At 59.2% G+C, this 20,914-nt stretch overlaps 1 protein-coding gene across 1 annotated transcript; it reads left to right on the top strand.

The window, feature by feature from the left end:
• Positions 1 to 555: 555 nt before the first annotated feature.
• On the top strand, positions 556 to 20,684 carry GPT (glutamic--pyruvic transaminase). Its single transcript, XM_059868423.1, has 11 exons — positions 556 to 960; positions 5,767 to 5,856; positions 5,951 to 6,059; positions 8,714 to 8,844; positions 11,690 to 11,933; positions 13,119 to 13,198; positions 13,293 to 13,429; positions 15,432 to 15,606; positions 18,241 to 18,396; positions 19,367 to 19,479; positions 20,458 to 20,684. The coding sequence occupies exons 1-11, from the start codon at positions 757 to 759 to the stop codon at positions 20,546 to 20,548; spliced, it is 1,530 nt and encodes a 509-aa protein (XP_059724406.1). The 5' UTR covers positions 556 to 756; the 3' UTR covers positions 20,549 to 20,684.
• Positions 20,685 to 20,914: the final 230 nt, after the last annotated feature.

The raw sequence follows: 20,914 nt of genomic DNA, 5'->3' as shown, positions 1-20,914 counted from the left end.
TGCCGGTGCCAGTCCCGTTCCCGGTGTCCCATTCCCGCTGTCCCATCCCTGTTTGTCCCCATCCCAATGACCCATTCCCGGTGTCCCGTTCCCAGTGTCCCATTCCCGCTGTCCCATCCCCGTTTGTCCCCATCCCGCTGTCCCATTCCCGGTGTCCCGTTCCCGGTGTCCCATCTCTGTCCCCATCCCGCTGTTCCGTTCCCGCTGTCCCATCCCCGTTTGTCCTCATCCCGCTGTCCCGTTCCCGCTGTCCCATTCCCGGTGTCCCATCTCTGTCCCCATCCCGCTGTCCCATTCCCGGTGCCAGTCCCGTTCCCGGTGTCCCATCTCTGTCCCCATCCCGCTGTCCCATCCTCGGTTCCCCCATCCCTGCGCCACCCCCGCTGTCCCCGTGCTGTCGCGGTGCCAGCCCCGCTGTCCCCGTGCTGTCCCGGTGCCAGCCCCGCTGTCCCCGTGCTGTCCCGGTGCCAGCCCCCCGCCCCTCCCCCGCTGCCCGTTGCCCGGGCCCGTTGCCGCTCGCCCCGCGCCCGTTGCCCGTTGCCGCCCGTTGCTCGCTGCCCCGACCCGGGGACGCTCCGCCACCCCCAGAGCGGCCCGGGCGAACTTTCGGCCTTACCGGGGGGCGGGCCCGGGGGTTTCGGGGCGCTGTCCCCCCTCCCCCGGGGGCGGTGTCGCGCTTGTCGCGGTGTCCCCCCGTCGTCCCCCCCTCTCCCCGGGGGCGGTGTCGCGGCGGTGGCCGCGGTGTCGCCGGGGGTGATGCGGGCGCTGAGGGCGCTGCGGCCCCGCAGGCTCCTGGCGATGGCGGCGGCGGCGGCGGCGGCGGCCGCGGGGACCGGGGGGGCGCGGCGGGGCCCGGTGCTGACCCCCGACTCGATGAACCCCGCGATTCGCCGCGTGGAGTACGCGGTGCGCGGCCCCATCGTCATCCGCGCCCTGGAGATCGAGCAGGAGCTGCGCAAGGTACCGGGAAAAACTCTCCCCCAGAACAAAAAATAACCCGGGTGGAACCGGGACAGAACCGGGCCGGACCGGGACAAGGCGGGGGGGAAGTGGGGAGAGGGGCAGGGGAGTGGGACGGCACCGAGCGGACCGGGAGAAGGGGATTCCGGACCGGGACACTCAGTCCCGGACCGAGAACTGCCCCCCAGGAACCGGGACAGCCCGGACCGGACCGGGAAATGACCCCCAGGAACCGGGACAGCCCGGACCGGACCGGGAGAACGAGATCCCGAACCGGGACACTCAGTCCCGGACCGGGAACTGCCTGTTGGAACCAGGAAAACCCGTCCAGGACCGGGAGAACAAGATCCCGAACCGGGACACTCAGTCCTGGACCGGGAACTGCCCCCAAGAACCGGGAAAACTTCCTGGACTTGGAGGAGGAGATCCCGAACCGGGACACTCAGTCCCGGACCGGGAGAACCCGGCCCTGAACCGGGACACTCAGTCCCGGACCGGGAGAAGGCGATCCCGAACCGGGACAGCCCGTCCCGGACCGGGAGAACCCGGCCCTAAACCCGGGACACTCAGTCCTGGACAGGGAGAACGAGATCCCGAACCGGGACAGCCCATCCCGGACCGGGAACTGCCCCCAAGAACAGGGACAGCCCGTCCCGGACCGGGAGAAGGCGATCCCGGACCGGGTCGGCCTGTCCCGGACCGGGAACTGCCCCCCAGGAACCGGGACAGCCCGTCCCGGACCGGGAGAACCCGGCCCTGAACCGGGACACTCAGTCCCGGACCGGGAACTGCCCGTTGGAACCAGGAAAACCCGTCCCGGACCGGGAGAACGAGATCTCGAACCGGGACACTCAGTCCTGGACCGGGAGAAGGTGATCCCGAACCGGGTCAGCCTGTCCTGGACCGGGAGAAGGCGATTCCGGACCGGGAGACTCAGTCCTGGGCCGGGAACTGCCCCCAAGAACCGGGAAAACTCTTCCTGGACTGGGAGGAGGAGATCCCGAACCGGGACCCTCAGTCCCGGACCGGGAGAAGGCGATCCCGAACCGGGTCAGCCCGTCCGGGACCGGGAACTGCCCCCCTGGAACCAGGAAAATCCGTCCCGGAGTGGGAGAACCAGATCCCGAACCGGGACAATCAGTCCTGGACCGGGAACTGCCCCCAGGAACCGGGTCAGCCCGTCCCGGAGCGGGAGAACCCGGCCCTGAACCCGGGACACTCAGTCCCGGACCGGGAGAACCCGGCCCTGAACCGGGACACTCAGTCCCGGAGCGGGAGAACCCGGCCCTGAACCGGGACACTCAGTCCCAGACCGGGAGAACCCGGCCCTGAACCGGGACGCTCAGTCCCGGAGCGGGAGAACCCGGCCCTGAACCGGGACACTCAGTCCCGAACCCAGAACTGCCCCCTGGAACCGGGACAGCCCGTCCTGGACCAGGAGAAGGAGATCTCGAACCGGGACAACCCTCTCAGAACCGGGACATCCCGACCGGAACCGGGATATCCCCCCCAGTACCGGGATAACCGCTCCGGAACCGGGATAACCCACCCGGAATGGGGATAGCCCGACCCCAAACCGGGATAACCCGACCCCAGAACCGGGATAAAACCCCCGGAAGGGGGATAACCCGACCCCAAACCGGGATAACCCGACCCCAAACCGGGATATCCCCCCCAGAACCGGGATAACCCCCCCAGAACCGGGATAACCCCCCCGGAACAGGGATAACCCGACCCCGAACCGGGATAACCCCCCCGGAACAGGGATAACCCGACCCCAAACCGGGATAACCCGACCCCAAACCGGGATAACCCGACCCCAAACCGGGATAACCCCCCCGGAACAGGGATAACCCGACCCCAAACCGGGATAACCCCCCAAACCGGGATAACCCGACCCCGAACCGGGATAACCCCCCCAGAACCGGGATAACCCGACCCCAAACCGAGATAACCCCCCAGAACTGGGACCCCCTTCCCAAGCCCGGGTATTTCCCTTAGAACTGGGAGAAACCCCAAAGCAGGATCCCAAAATCGGGACCCCAAACCCCAAATCGGGACCCCCAACCCTAAAACAGGACCCCAAAATCGGGACCCCCAACCCCAAATCGGGACCCCAAAATCGGGACCCCCAACCCCAAATCGGGACCCCAAAACTCGGAGACCTCCCCCCAAATCAGGAGCCCAAAATCGGGACCCCCAACCCCCAAAATCGGGACCCCCAACCCCCAAAATCGGGACCCCAACCCCCAAAATCGGGACCCCCAACCCCAAACCGGGACTCCCCAAAATCGAGACCCCCCCCCCCCCCCAAACCCGGTTTCCCTCCCTGCTCCCCCCCCCCAAAAATGGGGGACCCCAAATTTGGCCCCTCCCGCCCCATAAACACCTCCAAAAATGGGATTTTTACCCCCCAAAAATGGGATTTTTATCCCCCCAAAAATGGGATTTTTATCCCCCCAAAAATGGGATTTTTTTCCCAAAAAAGAGAAATTTTTCCCGCCCAAAAGAGGAATTTTTAAAGCCCCCCAAAAAAGGATATTTCCTCCCCAAAAGGGAATTTTTCCCCAAAAAAGAGGGATTTTTATCCCCCCAAAAATGGGATTTTTGTCCCCAAAAGAGGGATTTTTATCCCCCCCCAAAAAAGGAAATTTTCCCCCCCAAAAAAGGACTTTTTTCCCCAAAAATGAGAAATTTTTAACCCCCCAAAAAGGGATTTTTTTTCCTCCAAATAAAGGACTTTTTCCCCCCAAAAGAGGGATTTTTATCCCCCCCAAACGGGATTTTTTTCCCCAAAAAGGGAATTTTTTACCCCCAAAAATTGGGATTTTTTCCCCCCAAAAAAGAGAAATTTTTTCCCCAAAAAAAGGAATTTTTTACCCCCAAGAAGAGGAATTTCCCCCCCCCCAAAAGGGAATTTTTTCCCGCCAAAAAAAAGAGATTTTTCCCCCCAATTTTTTTTTTTTTTTTTACCCCCAGGGCACCCCCAAAATCCAGGGACCCCCCAAAACCCGGGTGTCCCCTCAGTGTCCCTCAATGTCCCTTCAATGTCCCCTCAGTGTCCCCTCAATGTCCCCCCAGTGTCCCCTCAATGTCCCCTCAGTGTCCCCTCAGTGTCCCCTCAGTGTCCCCCCCAATGTCCCCTCAGTGTCCCCCCAATGTCCCCCCAATGTCCCCTCAGTGTCCCCTCAGTGTCCCCTCTGTCCCCTCCCCCACCCGGGGGTCCCTTTGTGGGGGGTGGGGGAGGGGCTTGGGGACACGGCGGCGGCACGGCCGGTCAGGCGGGGACACGGGTGACACAGGGGACACGGGTGACACGTGCGGGGCGGTGCCACCCGGGGGCAGAGTCCGAGGTGGCCAAAGTCCGGCCCGAGTGGCCGCGGTGGGGGTGGGGACATCGCTGCCACCCTGCCCCGTGTCCCTGAGGTCCCCGCGGTCCCCGCTGTCCCCGAGGTCCCCACTGTCCCTGCTGTCCCCAAGGTCCCTGAGGTCCCCGCTGTCCCCACTGTCCCCGAGGTCCCCGCTGTCCCCAAGGTCCCTGAGGTCCCCGCTGTCCCCGCTGTCCTCGTTCCCACTCCCGGGACAGGGGACAGGGACATTCCGGGGGTGGCGCCACTGCCCCGGTGGTGACAGCCGGGGTGGCCCTGGGTGGGGTCACGAGCCCTGACCTGGTTTTGTCCCTGTCCCTGTCCCCGTCCCCATTCCTGTCCCTGTCCCTGTCCCTGTCCCTGTCCCCATTCCTGTCCCTGTCCCTGTCCCTGTCCCTGTCCCTGTCCCCACCTCATCCCTGTCCCCACCTCATTCCTGTCCCTGTCCCCGTTGTTGTCCCTGCTGTCCCTGTCCCCAAATCCTGCCCCTGCTGTCACCATCCGTGTCCCTCCTCCCTGCCCCTGTCCTTGTCCCCACCCCTTGTCCCTGTCCCTTGTCCCCGTCCCTGTCCTTTGTCCCTATTCCTGTCCCTGTCCCCATCCCTGTCCCCTTTGTCCCTGTTGCCATCCCGTGTCCCCATTCCTCTTCCTGTCCCTGTCCCCATCCCTGTCCCTGCCATCCCTGTCCCCATCCCTGTCCCTTGTCCCCCTCCTTATCCCCACTGTCCCCATCCCTGTCCCCACTGTCCCCATCCCTGTCCCTTGTCCCCATCCCCATCCCTGTCCCATTGTCCCTGTCCCCATCCCTGTCCCTGCCATCCCTGTTCCCATCCCTGTCCCTTGTCCCCCTCCTTATCCCCACTGTCCCTATCCCTGTCCCTTGTCCCCATCCCCATCCCTGTCCCACTGTACCTGTCCCCTCGTTCCCATCGCTGTCCCCATCCCTGTCCCCTCATCCCTGTCCCTTATCCCCATCCCTGTCCCCATCCCTGTCTTTTGTCCCCATTTTTATCCCTGCTGTCCCCATCCCTGTCCCCATCCCCGTCCCCATCCCTATCCCTGTCCCCACTGTCACCATCCCTGTCCCCTTGCCCCCAGTCCCCTTGTCCCCATCCCTGTCCCCATTCCTGTCCCTTGTCCCCATCGCTGTCCCCATCCCTGTCCCCATTCCTGTCCCTTGTCCCCATCGCTGTCCCCATCGCTGTCCCCTGATGGCTGTCCCTTGTCCCCATCGCTGTCCCCTCGTGGCTGTCCCTTGTCCCCATCGCTGTCCCCTCATCGCTGTCCCCATCCCTGTCCCCATCCCTGTCCCCATCGCTGTCCCCTGATGGCTGTCCCTTGTCCCCATCGCTGTCCCCATCGCTGTCCCCTGATGGCTGTCCCTTGTCCCCATCGCTGTCCCCATCGCTGTCCCCTGATGGCTGTCCCTTGTCCCCAGGGTGTCCCCAAGCCCTTCACCGAGGTGATCAGAGCCAACATCGGTGACGCTCACGCCATGGGCCAGCAGCCAATCACCTTCCTGCGCCAGGTACGGCCCTGGGGACACCGCGGGGACACCGGGGCCACCCCCCAGCCCCGCCGGTGCCACCTCCGCGGTGTCACCGCTGTCCCCTCGCGGGCAGGTGGCAGCGCTGTGCCTGTGCCCGGAGCTGATGAAGGACGAGTCCCTGCCCAGCGACGCCAAGGAGCGCGCCCAGCGCCTGCTGGCCGCCTGCGGGGGGCAGAGCGTGGGTGGGTGGCACTTCCCCAAATCCCAAAAATCCCAAATCCCAAAAAAACCCCAAATCCCAAAAATCCCAAAATCCCAAATCCAACATCCCACAAAAACCCCACAAAAATCCCCCCCCAAGGAGCGCGCCCAGCGCCTGCTGGCCGCCTGCGGGGGGCAGAGCGTGGGTGGGTGCACAAACCCCCAAATCCCAAATCCCAAAAAACCCCAAATCCCAAATCCCAAAAATCCCAAAAAAACCCCAAATCCCAAATCCAAAATCCCACAAAAATCCCTCCCCAAGGAGCGCGCCCAGCGCCTGCTGGCCGCCTGCGGGGGGCAGAGCGTGGGTGGGTGCACAAACCCCCAAATCCCAAATCCCAAAAAACCCCAAATCCCAAAAATCCCAAATCCCAACAATCCCAAATCCAACATCCCACAAAAACCCCACAAAAATCCCACGCCAAGGAGCGCACCCAGCGCCTGCTGGCCGCCTGCGGGGGGCAGAGCGTGGGTGGGTGGCACTTCCCCAAATCCCAAAAAATCCCAAATCCCAAAAATCCCAACTCCCAAAAAACCCCCAAAATTCCAAAATCCCCAAATCCCAAATCCAAAATCCCACAAAAATCCCCCCCCAAGGAGCGCGCCCAGCGCCTGCTGGCCGCCTGTGGGGGGCAGAGCGTGGGTGGGTGCACAAACCCCCAAATCCCAAAAAATCCCAAATCCCAAAAATCCCAACTCCCAAAAAACCCCCAAAATTCCAAAATCCCCAAATCCCAAATCCAAAATCCCACAAAAATCCCTCCCCAAGGAGCGCACCCAGCGCCTGCTGGCCGCCTGCGGGGGGCAGAGCGTGGGTGGGTGGGACTTCCCCAAATCCCAAATCCCAAAAAACCCCAAATCCCAAATCCCAAAAATCCCAAAAAAAACCCCAAATCCCAAATCCAACAAACCCCAAAATCCCAAATCAAATAAACCCCAACACCCCAAATCCAACCAACCCCAAAATCTCAACATCCCGAAATCCCACAAGCCCCAAAATCCCAAAATCCCAAATCCCCCCCAAAAAACCCCAAATCCCAAAATCCCCAAACTCCAAAATCCCCAAATGCCAAATCCCTAAAACCCCCCAAAATTCCAAAATCTCAAAACCCCAAATCCCACAAACCCCAAAATCCCAAAAAGTCCTCAAACTCCAAAATCCCAAATCCAACACCCAAAACCCCAAAACCCCAAAATCCCAAATCCAACACTCAAAATCCCAAAATCCAAAATTCAACAAACCCCAAAATCCCAAAATACCCAAACCCCAAATTCCCAAAATCTCAACATCCCAAAATCCTACAAAAATCCAACGCCCAACAAACCCCTAAATCCCAAATCCAACACCCAACATCCCAAACCCCGAAATCTCACAAACCCCAAATCCAACATCCCAAAATCCCAAAACCCCCAAATCCCAAAAAACCCCCAAAATCCCAAATCCCAAAAAAACCCCCAAATCCCAAAATTTCAAAACCCCAAATCCAACAAACCCCAAAATCTCAACATCCCAAAATCTCAAAACCCCAAATCCCACCAACCCCAAAACCCCAAAATTCCAAATCCTCAAACCCCAAAATCCCAAACTCAACATCCCAAAATCCCCAAATCCCCAAATCCCAAAAAAACCCCCAAATCTCAAAATCTCAAACCCCCAAATCCAACAAACCCCAAAATCTCAACATCCCAAAATCCCACAAGCCCCCAAATCCCAAACCCCCAAATCTCAAATCCCAAAATCCCAAAAAGACCTCAAACTCCAAAATCCCAAACCCAACCGCCAAAATCCCAAAATCCCAAACCCCACAAGCCCCAAAATCCCAAAACCCCAAACCTCAAATACAAAATCCAACATCCCAAAACCCCAAAATCCCCAAATCCCAAAATCCCCAAACCCCAAAATCCCCAAAACCCCAAATCTCAAAATCCCAAATCCTCAAACCCCAAATCCCAAATCCCAAATCCCAAATCCCAAATCCAACATCCCAAAACCCCAAAATTCCACAAGCCCCAAAACCCCAAAACCCCAAAATCCCAAAACCCCAAATCTCAAAATCCCAAATCCAACATCCCAACATCCCAAAACACCAAAATTCCAAAATCCCACAAACCCCAAAATTCCACAAGCCCCAAAACCCCAAAACCCCAAATCCCCAAAACCCCAAATCTCAAAATCCCAAATCCTCAAACCCCAAATCCCAAATCCAACATCCCAAAACCCCAAAATTCCAAAATCCCACAAACCCCAAATCCCGACACTCAACTCCGCCCATTCCCCACCCTCCCGATGTCCCCAATGTCCCCAATGTCCCCCCAATGTCCCCAGTGTCCCCCCAATGTCCCCCCAATGTCCCCGATGTCCCCAATATCCCCAATGTCCCCAATCTCCCCCTATGTCCCCAATGTCCCCACTGTCCCCCCATGTCCCCAATGTCGCCAATCTCCCCCATTGTCCCCAATGTCCCCAAAGTCCCCCCAATGTCCCCAATGTCCCCAACATCCCCACCCCAGCTGTCCCCGTCCCCATCCCGATGTCCCCACCACCCGCAGAGGTGCCACCACCCGGTGAGGCGCCACCCCGAGCCGGGGCGGGGCGGGGGGGAGGTGACAATGTCGCTGTCCCCGATGTCCCCAGGCTCGTACAGCGCCAGCCCCGGCGTGCAGATGGTGCGCGAGGATGTCGCGCGCTACATCGAACGTCGCGACGGTGTCCCCGCCAAGCCCGAAGACATCTTCCTGTCCACCGGCGCCAGCGACGCCATCGTGGTACGGCGACATGGTCGCGACATCGGCCGCCACCCCCTCACCCGGCCCCGCGACGTCCCAGGGACACCGCGGGGGTGCCACCACCCCCGTCCCGCGACATCCCGGGGACACCGGGCGCGGTGTCACCACCCCCCTGACATCGCGACATCCCGGGGACACCGGGTGCGGTGCCACCACCTCACCGGGCCCCGCGACGTCCCAGGGACACCGGGCGCAGTGTCACCACCCCCGTGACATCGCGACATCGCGACATCAGCCACCACCCCACCTCCCCACCCCCGCGACATCCCAGGGACACCGGGCGCGGTGCCACCACCCCCGTCCCGCGACATCCCGGGGACACCGGGCGCGGTGCCACCCCCCGGCCGTTCCCACGGAGGGCGGTGACAAAGGGACCTTTGTGTCGCTCGAGGAGGGGGGGGTGGCACTTGGTGTCCCCACGCCTCCCCTGGGGACAGTGCCAGCTCCCCGCGTTGTCGCCGAGGCCCTGCGGTTGCCGTGGCGATGGTGGCGCTGTGCTGGGGACAGCACGGTGCTGTCCCCTCGCCGTCCCTCGTGTGCCACCGTCTGGTTGTCCCCGGGCTGTCCCCAAGTTCCTCTGTCCCCTCACTGTCCCCACCGTGCTGTCCGTTGTCCCCACTGTCCCCTGTGCCGACCGTCCTGTCCCCTCACTGTCCCCATGCCTCCCCAAACGTGTCCCCATGATGTCCCCTCACTGTCCCCATGCCACCCCAACCGTGTCCCCTTGATGTCCCCTCACTGTCCCCATGCCCACCCCAACCTGTCCCCTCCTTGTCCCCATGATGTCCCCACAATGTCCCCATGCCCACACTGTGCCCCCGACGTCCCCGTGATGTCCCCGTGTCCACACCAACAGAGTCCCCAAGGTGTCCCTGTGCCCTCCTTGTCCCCACGATGTCCCCTCATTGTCACCACGACCACCCTGACCCTGTCCCTTCAATGTCCCCTCAATGTCCTCATTCCCACCCCACCGTGTCCCCTCATTGTCCCCTGATTGTCCCCACGATGTCCTGACTCCCACCCCCTGTCCCCTCATCACCCCCATGTCCCCTCAATGTCCTCTCACTGTCCCCTCAATGTCCTGATTGCCACCCCAACCCATCCTCTGATTGTCCCCTCAATGTCCCCTCACTGTCCCCTCAATGTCCTGATTGCCACCCCAACCTTGTCCCCTCAATGTCCCCATGATGTCCCCACGTCCATGCCCTCTCTCTCCACCCCAACCTTGTCCCCTCATTGTCCCCGTGATGTCCCCATGATGTCTCCATGATTCCCACCCCAACCTGTCCCCTCACTGTCCCCTCTCTGTCCCCTCCATGTCCTGATTCACACCCCGCGATTGTCCCCTCACTGTCCCCTGATTGTCCCCTCCGTATCCGCATTCCCAACCCTCGCTGTCCCCTCTCCGTCCCCTCGCTGTCCCCTCGCTGTCCCCCATCCCACCCCGACCGTCCCCTGATTGTCCCCTCGCTGTCCCCTTCCCAGAAGGTGCTGAAGCTGCTGTCACGCACGGGGATGCCGATCCCGCTCCCGCAGTACCCGCTGTACCCGGCGGCGCTGTCCCCTCTCCGTCCCCTCGCTGTCCCCTCACTGTCCCTTCGCTGTCCCCCATCCCACCCCCCGACTGTCCCCTCATTGTCCCCTGATTGTCCCCTCTCTGTCCCCTCAGTATCCTGATTCCCACACCACTCCGACCACTCGATGCCCCATCTCTGTCCCCTCGCTGTCCCCTCGCTGCCCCCTCCATGTCCCGATCCCCATGCCCTGATTGTCCTCGATTGTCCCCTCACTGTCCCCTGACTGTCCCCCTCCCTGTGTCCCCAGAACATGCTGAAGCTGCTGGTGTGCGGCTCGGGCTCGTCGCGCACGGGGGTGCTGATCCCGATCCCGCAGTACCCGCTGTACCCGGCGGTGCTGTCCCCCATCCCACCCCCTGATTGTCCCCTCGCTGTCCCCTGACTGTCCCTTCCCTGTCCCCTCCCAGAACATCCTGAAGCTGCTGGTGTGCGGCTCGGGCTCGTCACGCACGGGGGTGCTGATCCCGATCCCGCAGTACCCGCTGTACCCGGCCGTGCTGTCCCCCATCCCACCCCATGATTGTCCCCTCACTGTCCCCTCACTGTCCCCTCCCTGTGTCCCCAGAACATGCTGAAGCTGCTGGTGTGCGGCTCGGGCTCGTCGCGCACGGGGGTGCCGATCCCGATCCTGCAGTACCCGCTGTACCCGGCGGCGCTGTCCCCTCGCTGTCCCCCATCCCACCCCCTCGCTGTCCCCTGACTGTCCCCTCTGTGTCCCCTGACTGTCCCCTCCCTGTCCCCTCCCAGAACATCCTGAAGCTGCTGGTGTGCGGCTCGGGCTCGTCGCGCACGGGGGTGCTGATCCCGATCCCGCAGTACCCGCTGTACTCGGCGGTGCTGTCCCCTCGCTGTCCCCCATCCCACCCCATGATTGTCCCCTCTGTGTTCCCTGACTGTCCCCTCCCTGTGTCCCCAGAACATCCTGAAGCTGCTGGTGTGCGGCTCGGGCTCGTCGCGCACGGGGGTGCCGATCCCGATCCCGCAGTACCCGCTGTACTCGGCGGTGCTGTCCCCCATCCCACCCCATGATTGTCCCCTCTGTGTCCCCTGACTGTCCCCTCCCTGTCCCCTCCCAGAACATGCTGAAGCTGCTGGTGTGCGGCTCGGGCTCGTCGCGCACGGGGGTGCTGATCCCGATCCCGCAGTACCCGCTGTACTCGGCGGCGCTGTCCCCTCGCTGTCCCCCATCCCACCCCCTCGCTGTCCCCTCTGTGTCCCCTGACTGTCCCCTCCCTGTCCCCTCCCAGAACATCCTGAAGCTGCTGGTGTGCGGCTCGGGCTCGTCGCGCACGGGGGTGCTGATCCCGATCCCGCAGTACCCGCTGTACTCGGCGGCGCTGGCCGAGCTGGACGCGGCGCAGGTGAACTATTACCTGGCCGAGGAGCGCTGCTGGGCGCTGGACGTGGCCGAGCTGCGGCGGGCGCTGGCCGAGGGCCGCCGGCGCTGCAGCCCCCGCGCGCTCTGCGTCATCAACCCCGGCAACCCCACCGGTAACGGGCACCGGGGGACACGGCGGGGACATCGGGGGGGGGACATGTCGGGGGGGACATGTGGGGTGGGACATGTGGGGGGGATATCTGGGGGGGAACATGTGGGGGGTGACATGTGGAGGGGGACATGTGGGGGGGAGACATGTGGGGTGAGAGACGTGGGGGGGACATGTGGGGTGGGATATCGGGGGTGGGGCATCTGGGGTGGGGCATCTTGGGGGTGACATCTTGGGGTGGGATATCTGGGGTGGGACATCGGGGGTGGGACATCGGGGGTGGGACATCAGGGGTGGGACACGGCGGGGAGACATCTGGGGGGGACATGTGGGGTGGGATATCTGGGATGGGACATATGGGATGGGATCAATGGGATGGGATCCATGGGGTCTGTGGGGTGGGACATCTGGGGTGGGGTCTGTGCGGTGGGACATCTGAGGTGGGATCCATGGGATGGGATCCATGGGGTGGGATCCATGGGGTCTGTGGATTGGGACACTTGGATGGGATCCATGGGGTCTGTGGGGCGGGATATCTGAGGTGGGATCCATAGGGTGGGATATCTGAGGTGGGATCCGTGGGATGAGATCCATGGGATGGGATCCATGGGGTGGGATTCATCGGATGGGGACTATGGGATCTGTGGGGTGGAATATCTGAGGTGGGATCCACGACGTAGGATGGGATCTATGGGATGAGATCCATGGGATGGGATCCATGGGATGGGATCCACAGGGTCTGTGGGGTGTGACACCTGGATGGGAACTATGGGGTCTGTGGGTTGGGACACCTGGATGGGATCTAAGGGGTCTGTGGGGTGGGATATCTGAGGTGGGATCCATAGGGTGAGATATCTGAGGTGGGATACATGGGATGGGATCCATGGGGTGGGATCCACAGGGCCTGTGGGGTGTGACACTTGAGGTGGGATCCATTGGGTGAGATATCTGAGGTGGGATCTGTGGGATGGGATCTATGGGGTCTGTGGGGTGGGACACGTGGGGTGGGGTCTGTGGGATGGGACACCTGGATGGGAACTATGGGGTCTGTGGAGTGGGATATCTGAGGTGGGATCCATAGGGTGAGATATCTGAGGTGGGATCCATCGGGAGGGATCCATGGGGAGGGATCCGTGAGATGGGATCCGTGGGATATCTCAGGTGGGATGAGAGCCGCGGGTGTCCCCAGGCCAGGTGCAGAGCCGGGAGTGCATCGAGCAGGTCATCAAGTTCGCCTACGAGGAGAAGCTTTTCCTCCTGGCTGACGAGGTGGGCGGGGCCGGGGTGACCTGGGCGGGGGAGTGTCCCCCAATCCCGGGAAAGGCCCGGAATTCCCGGTGACATCGCGGGATGTCCACCCCAGGTGTACCAGGACAACATCTACGCCGAGGGCTCGTCCTTCCACTCCTTCAAGAAGGTCCTGGTGGAGCTGGGCCCGCCCTACTCGGACTCGGTGGAGCTGGCCTCCTTCCACTCCATCTCCAAGGGATTCATGGGAGAGTGAGTCCTGGGAATGCCGGGAATGGCACCACCCCCCACGCCCGGCCTGGTGGGAAAGTCCCCACGGGTCCCGTGAGACGTGGGGTGGAGGTGCCACCACCCCATGGATCTGCTGGGGTCGGGGTCATGGATTGGGGATGGAGGTGCCACCACCACCCCATGGATCTCCATGGATTGGGGATGGAGGTGCCACCACCACCCCATGGATCTCCATGGATTGGGGATGGAGGTGCCACCACCACCCCATGGATCTGCTGGGATCGAGATTGGGGTCATGGATTGCCATGGATCTTCATGGATTGGGGATGGAGGTGCCAACACCACCCCATGGATCTGCTGGGGTTGGGGTTGGAGGTGCCACCACCCCATGGATCTGCTGGGATTGGGGTTGGGTTCATGGATTGGGGATGGAGGTGCCACCACCACCCCATGGATCTGCTGGAGCTGGGATCATGGATTGCCATGGATGTCATGGATTGGGGATGGAGAAGCCACCACCACCCCATGGATCTCCTGAGGTTGGGACTGGAGGTGACATTGGATGCGGATGTTGAGGTTCTGTGGGTGCCATGTCTTATCCGTGGATTCCCATCCCGGAGTCCCATCCATGGGTCCTGTCTATGGATCCCATCCATGGATCTCACCCATGGATCCCACCCACAAATCCCATCCGTGGGTCCTCCTCCGTATGTTCCCATCCATGGATCCCATCCATGGATCCTTCTCCATAGGCTCCCATCCATAGATCCCATCCATGGATCCTTCTCCACAGGTTCCCATCCATAGATCCCATCCATGGATCCTTCTCCATAGGTTTCTATCCATGGATCCCATCCATGGATTCCATCCATGTCCCATCCATGGATCCTTCTCCATAGGTTCCCATCCATGGATCCCATCCATGGATCCTTCTCCATAGGCTCCTATCCATGGATACCATCCATGGATTCCATCCATCCCCCATCCATGGGTCCCATCTGTGGCTCCCACTCCGGGATCCCACCCACATCTCCCATCCATGGGTCCTTCTCCAAAGGTTCCCATCCATGGATCCCATCCATGGGCCCTTTCCCATAGATTCCCACCCATGAATCCCACCCACATCTCCCATCCATGGGTCCCTCTCCATAGGTTCCCATCCATGGATTCCCATCCCAAATCCCCATCCGTGGATTCCACCCATGGATCCCATCTATGAATCCCACCCACATCTCCCATCCATGGATCCTTCTCCACAGGTTCCCATCCATAGATCCCATCCATGGGTCCTTCTCCAAAGGTTCCTATCCATGGATCCCATCCATCTCCCATGCAGGGGTCCCATCCATGGATCCCACCCACATCTCCCATCCATAGATCCCATCCATGGATCCTTCTCCATAGGTTCCCCTCCATGGATCCTTCTCCATAGGTTCCTATCCATGGATCCCATAGATGGATTCCATCCATCTCCCATCCATGGGTCCCATTCATGAGTCCCACCCATATCTCCCATCTATGGATCCCATCCATGGATCCTTCTCCATAGGTTCCCATCCATAGATCCCCCCATGGATCCTTCTCCAGAGGTTCCTATCCATGGATCCCATCCATTTCCCATCCATGGGTCCCATCCTTGGATCCCACCCACATCTCCCATGCATGGATCCCATCCATGGGTGCTTCTCCATAGGTTCCCATCCATAGATCCCCCCCCTATGGATCCTTCTCCGGAGGTTCCTATCCATGGATCCCACCTACATCTCCCATCCATGGGTGCTTCTCCAAAGGTTCCCATCTATGGATCCCATCCATGGATCCTTCTCCATAGCGTCCCATCCTTGGATCCCACCCACATCTCCCATCCATGGATCCCATCCATGGTTCCTTCTCCGTGGATTCCCATCCCAAACCCCCATCCACGGATCCCATCCATGGATCTTTCTCCATGGATTCCCATCCCAAGCCCCCACCCCCGGATCCGGCCCCATCCCGGCATTCCCGACCGGGGCGTGTCCGGCAGGTGCGGGCTGCGGGGCGGCTACATGGAGGTGGTGAACCTGCACCCCGAGGTGAAGGCCGAGCTCTCGAAGCTGGTGTCGGTGCGCCTGTGCCCGCCCGTGCTCGGACAGATGGTCCTGGACACCATCGTGGACCCGCCCAAGCCCGGGGAGCCGTCCTACGAGCGCTTCCAGGCGGTACGGAGCGGCGGGATCGGGGTGGGATCCATGGGGTTGGGATCCATGGGGTTGGGATTGGGATCCATGGGATTGGGATTGAGATTGGGATTGATGGTCATGGTCATGGACCCGCCCAAGCCCCGAGAGCCGTCCTATGAGCGCTTCTAGGCGGTACGGAGTGGTGGGATTGGGGCGGGATCCATGGGATTGGGATTGGGATCCATGGGGTTGGGATTGGGATTGGGATTGATGGTCATGGACCTGCCCAAGCCCTGAGAGCCGTCCTACGAGCACTTCCAGGTGGTACGGAGTGGCGGGATCGGGGCGGGATCCATGGGATTGGGATTGGGATCCATGGGGTTGGGATTGAGATTGGGATTGATGGTCATGGACCCGCCCAAGCCCCGAGAGCCATCCTACGAGCGCTTCCAGGCGGTACGGAGCGGCGGGATTGGGGCGGGATCCATGGGATTGGGATCCATGGGGTTGGGATTGGGGTTGGGATGGGGATTGTGGTGGGATGGGACCGATGGTCATGGAACTGCCCAAGCCCCGAGAGCCATCCTACGAGCTCTTCCAGGCAGTACGGAGCGGTGGGATTGGGGCGGGATCCATGGGATTGGGATTGGGATCCATGGGATTGGGATTGGGATCCATGGTCATGGACCTGCCCAAGCCCCGAGAGCTGTCCTACAAGCGCTTCCAGGCAGTACGGAGCGGCGGGATCCATGGGACTGGGACTGGAGTGGGATCCATGGGATTGGGATTGGGATCCATGGGATTGGGGTGGGATGGGATCCATGGGATGGGACCCATGGTCATGGGATCCACCCAAACTCATCCTACGAGGGCTTCCAGGTGGTATGGAGCAGTGAGGTGGGATTGGGATTGGGGTGGGGGCGGGATGCTTAGGGTAATGGGATAATGGGATAATGGGATAATGGGATAACGGGACAACGAGATAATGGGATAATGGGGGGATGGGATGGGATGGGATGGGATGGAATTATCTCATTGGGATGAGATAATGGGAGAATGGGATAGTGGGATAATGAGATAATGGGATAATGGGATAACGAGATAATGGGATAATGGGGGGATGGGATGGGATGGGATGGAATTATCTCATTGGGATGAGATAATGGGAGAATGGGATAGTGGGATAATGGGATAATGGGATAATGGGATAATGGGATAACGGGATGGGATGGGAGGAGATAATGGGATAATGTGGTAATGGGGTAATGGGGTAATGGGAAGGGACAATGAGATGGGATAATGGAATTGGGATGGGATGGGATAATGGGATGGGATGGGATGAGGTAACAGGATAATGGGATAATGAGATAATGGGATAATGTGGTAATGGGATGATGGGATTATGGGATAATAGAATTGGGATGGGATGGCATGGGATAATGGGATAATGGGATAATGGGGTAATGGGATAATGGGATAATGAGACAATGTGGTAATGGAATAATGGGATAATGGGGTAATGGGGTAATGGGATGGGATAATGATGGGATAATGGGATAATAGAGTAGGGATGGAATGGGATGGGATGAGATAACGGGATGGGATGACATGAGATAACGGGATAATGGGATAATGGGGTAATGGGATAACGGGATAATGGGGTGATGGAATGGGATAATGGGATGGGAAAATGGGATGGGATAATGGAATTGGGATGGGATAATGGGTCAATGGGTTAATGAGGTAATGGGGTGGATAATGGAATAATGGGATAATGAGATAATGGTAATAGGGGAATGGGGGAATGGGATAATGGCTTGGGATGGGATAATGGGATAATGGGATAATGGGATAATGTGGGAATGGGATAATGTGGTAATGGCATGATAGGATAATGGGATTGGGATGGGATGAGATAGCGGGATAACGGGATAATGGGATAATGGGACAATGGGAAAATGGAATAGTGGGATAATAGAATTGGGATGGGATGAGATGGGATAATGGGATAATGGGATAATGAGACAATGGGATAATGGGACAATGGGATAATGAGACAATGGGATAATGGGATAATGGGATAATGGGACAATGGGATAATGGGATAATGGAATAATGTGGTAATGGGATAATAGAATTGGGGTGGGATGGCATGGGATAATGGGATAACAACGGGATAACGGGATGGGATGAGATGGGATGAGATAATGGGATAATGAGATAACGTGGTAATGGGATAGTGGGACAATGGGATAATGGGGTAATGGAATAATGGGATAATGGGATAATGCGGGAATGGGGGAATGGGATAATGTGGTGATGGGATAATGGGATAATAGAATTGGGATGGAATGAGATAATGGAATAATGGGATAATGGAGTAATGGGATAATGGGATAATAGAATTGGGATGGAATGAGATAATGGGATAATGGGATAATGGAGTAATGGGATAATGGGATAATAGAATTGGGATGGCATTAGATAATGGGATAATGGGATAATGGGATAATGGGATAATGGGATAATGGGATAATGGGATAATGGGATAATAGAATTGGGATGGCATTAGATAATGGGACAACGGGGTGGGATAACGGGATAATGAGATAATGGGGCAGCGGGACCGTGGGAAGCCCTGGGTGGGAATGCCGTGGGTTGCTCCCGCCGCAGGAGAAGGAGGCCGTGCTCAGCGCCCTGGCGGAGAAGGCGCGGCTGACGGAGGAGATCTTCAACCGCACGCCCGGGATCCACTGCAACCCCGTGCAGGGCGCCATGTACTCCTTCCCCCGCATCGACCTGCCCGCCCGCGCTGTGGCCGCCGCCAAGGTCCGGGAACGTCGCGGGATCCACACCGGGAACGCGGGGATGGGCAGCTGGGATCCCACCTGGGAGATGTGGGGATGGGCGGGATCCCAACTGGGATGGACGGGATCCCAACTGGGAGATGGGGGGTTGGACGAGATCCCAACTGGGATGGACGGGATCCCAACTGGGAGATGTGGGACTGGATGGGATCAATCCCAGGAATTGTGGGACTCACTGGGATCAATCCTGATCCATGTGGGACTCACTGGGATCAATCCCAGGAATTGTGAGACTCACTGGGATCAATCCTGATCCATGTGGGACTCACTGGGATCAAACCTGATCCATGTGGGACTCACTGGGATCAATCCCAGGAATTGTGGGACTCACTGGGATCAATCCCAGGAATTGTGGGACTCACCGGGATCAATCCCAGGAATTGTGGGACTCACCGGGATCAATCCCAGGAATTGTGGGGCTCACTGGGATCAATCCCAGGAATTGTGGGACTCATTTGGATCAATCCCAGGAATTGTGGGACTCACTGGGATCGATCCCAGGAATTGTGGGACTCACTGGGATCAATCCCAGGAGTTGTGGGGCTCACTGGGATCAAACCCAGGAGTTGTGGGACTCACTGGGATCAATCCTGATCCATGTGGGACTCACTGGGATCGATCCCAGGAATTGTGGGACTCACTGGGATCAATCCCAGGAATTGTGGGACTCATCGGGATCGATCCTGATCCATGTGGGACTCACCGGGATCAATCCCAGGAATTGTGGGACTCACTGGGATCGATCCCAGGAATTGTGGGACTCATCGGGATCGATCCCAGGAGTTGTGGGGCTCACTGGGATCGATCCCAGGAATTGTGGGACTCACTGGGATCGATCCCAATCCATGTGGGGTGCGTGGGATGAGCCCTCGGCCCCCTGCTGGATCGGATCCCCATTTTTCCGACCGCGGAATTCCGTCCCAAATTCCCAGGAGAAGAACCAGAGCCCGGACATGTTCTTCTGCATGAGGCTCCTGGAGGAAACCGGGATCTGCGTCGTCCCCGGGAGCGGCTTCGGACAGAAGGAAGGCACCTACCACTTCCGGTGGGTTCCCGGGGAGGATCCCACCCCAATTCCCTGTTCCTGGGAGATCCCACTCCAATTCCCTGTTCCTGGGAGATCCCACCCCAAATTTCTGTTCCTGGGAGATCCCACCCCAAATTCCTCATTCCTGGGAAATCCCACCTCAAATTCCTATTCCTGGGAGATCCCACCTCAAATTCCTGTTCTTGGGAGATCCCACCCCAAATTCCTGTTCCTGGGAGATCCCACCCCAAATTCCCTGTCCGTGGGTAATCCTCACCCCAAATTCCCCATTCCTGGGAGATCCCACCCCAAATTCCCCATTCCTGGGAGATCCCACCCGAAATTCCCTGTCCGTGGGTAATCCTCACCCCAAATTCCTCTTTCTGTGATTCCCCGTCCCAGATTTTCTGTTCCTGAGTCCCACATTCCAAATTCCCTGTTCTTGGGAGATCCCATCCAAAATTTTCTGTTCCCCCATCCCAAATCCCCAAATCCCCCCTTTCCAAATCCCCAGAACCCCCATCCCAAATCCTCGATTCCCAAATTCCCAAATCCCCAAACCCCCAATCCCCAAATCCTCAAATCCTCAAATCCCAATTCCTGAATCCTCAAATCCCAAATTCCCAAATCCCAAACCCCTAAATCCCAAATCCCCAATTCCCAAATCCCCAAATCCCAAACCCCCAATTGCCAAATCCCAAACCCCCAATTGCCAAATCCCAAACCCCCAAATTCCCAAATCCAAACCCCCAAATCCCCAAACCCCAATTCCCGAATCCCAAATCCCCAAATCCCAAATCCTAAATCCCAAACCCCCAATCCCAAACCCCCCCCACCCTTTTCCTTGCCCGCACCTTTTGTGATTCCCGTGCAAAAACCGGGAGTGTGAGGCAAAAAAAAAAAAAAAAAAAAAAAACGGGAATTTTTGGGGTCCTCGTGGGATTTCGTGACTTTCCCCCCAAATTTTCCCAAACTCTGGAATTCCCTGTCCCCCAGGATGACGATCCTGCCGCCCACGGAGAAGCTGAAGATCCTTCTGGAAAAGCTGAGCGCCTTCTACACCAAGTTCGTCCAGGAATTCTCCTAACGGGCGTGGCCACGCCCCCTTTGTCACCTCCTGCTGTCACCTCCTGCCACCCCTCCCCCACCGTTCCCACTGGGAATTTTTGTCGGGAATTCCGGGGCAGGTCCCCCCCAACCCCAAATAAAGGACGGTGACCGGCGGTGGCGGCGGCAACGGTGGGGCGGCGTTTTTGGGGGGAATTCTGGGAATTTTGTGGGATTCTGGGAATTTGGGGAGGGTTGGGTTGGGTCGGGAGGATCTTCCCTTGGGAATTCCAGATGCTTCAAGCCTTGGGAATTCCAGCTCCTCCAACCCTTGGGAATTCCAGCTCCTCCAACCCTTGGGAATTCCAGCTCCTCCAGCCTTTGGGAATTCCTGTTCCTACAACCC

This window comes from Haemorhous mexicanus, chromosome 1 (assembly GCF_027477595.1).
Source record: "Haemorhous mexicanus isolate bHaeMex1 chromosome 1, bHaeMex1.pri, whole genome shotgun sequence".
In the NCBI taxonomy this organism is placed as follows: Eukaryota; Metazoa; Chordata; class Aves; order Passeriformes; family Fringillidae; genus Haemorhous; species Haemorhous mexicanus.
The sequence above is the reverse complement of the archived record's forward strand: the minus strand, read 5'-3'. Positions and strand labels throughout refer to the sequence as shown.

What these genes read in the sequence shown, in the direction of transcription:
- GPT (XM_059868423.1), top strand. Translation starts at nt 757, where the DNA reads ATGCGGGCGCTGAGGGCGCTGCGGCCCCGCAGGCTCCTGGCGATGGCG. An exon ending in TTTTCCTCCTGGCTGACGAG is followed by an intron (nt 13,199 to 13,292) that starts GTGGGCGGGGCC and finishes TGTCCACCCCAG; the next exon opens with GTGTACCAGGACAACATCTA. An exon ending in TCCAAGGGATTCATGGGAGA is followed by an intron (nt 13,430 to 15,431) that starts GTGAGTCCTGGG and finishes CGTGTCCGGCAG; the next exon opens with GTGCGGGCTGCGGGGCGGCT.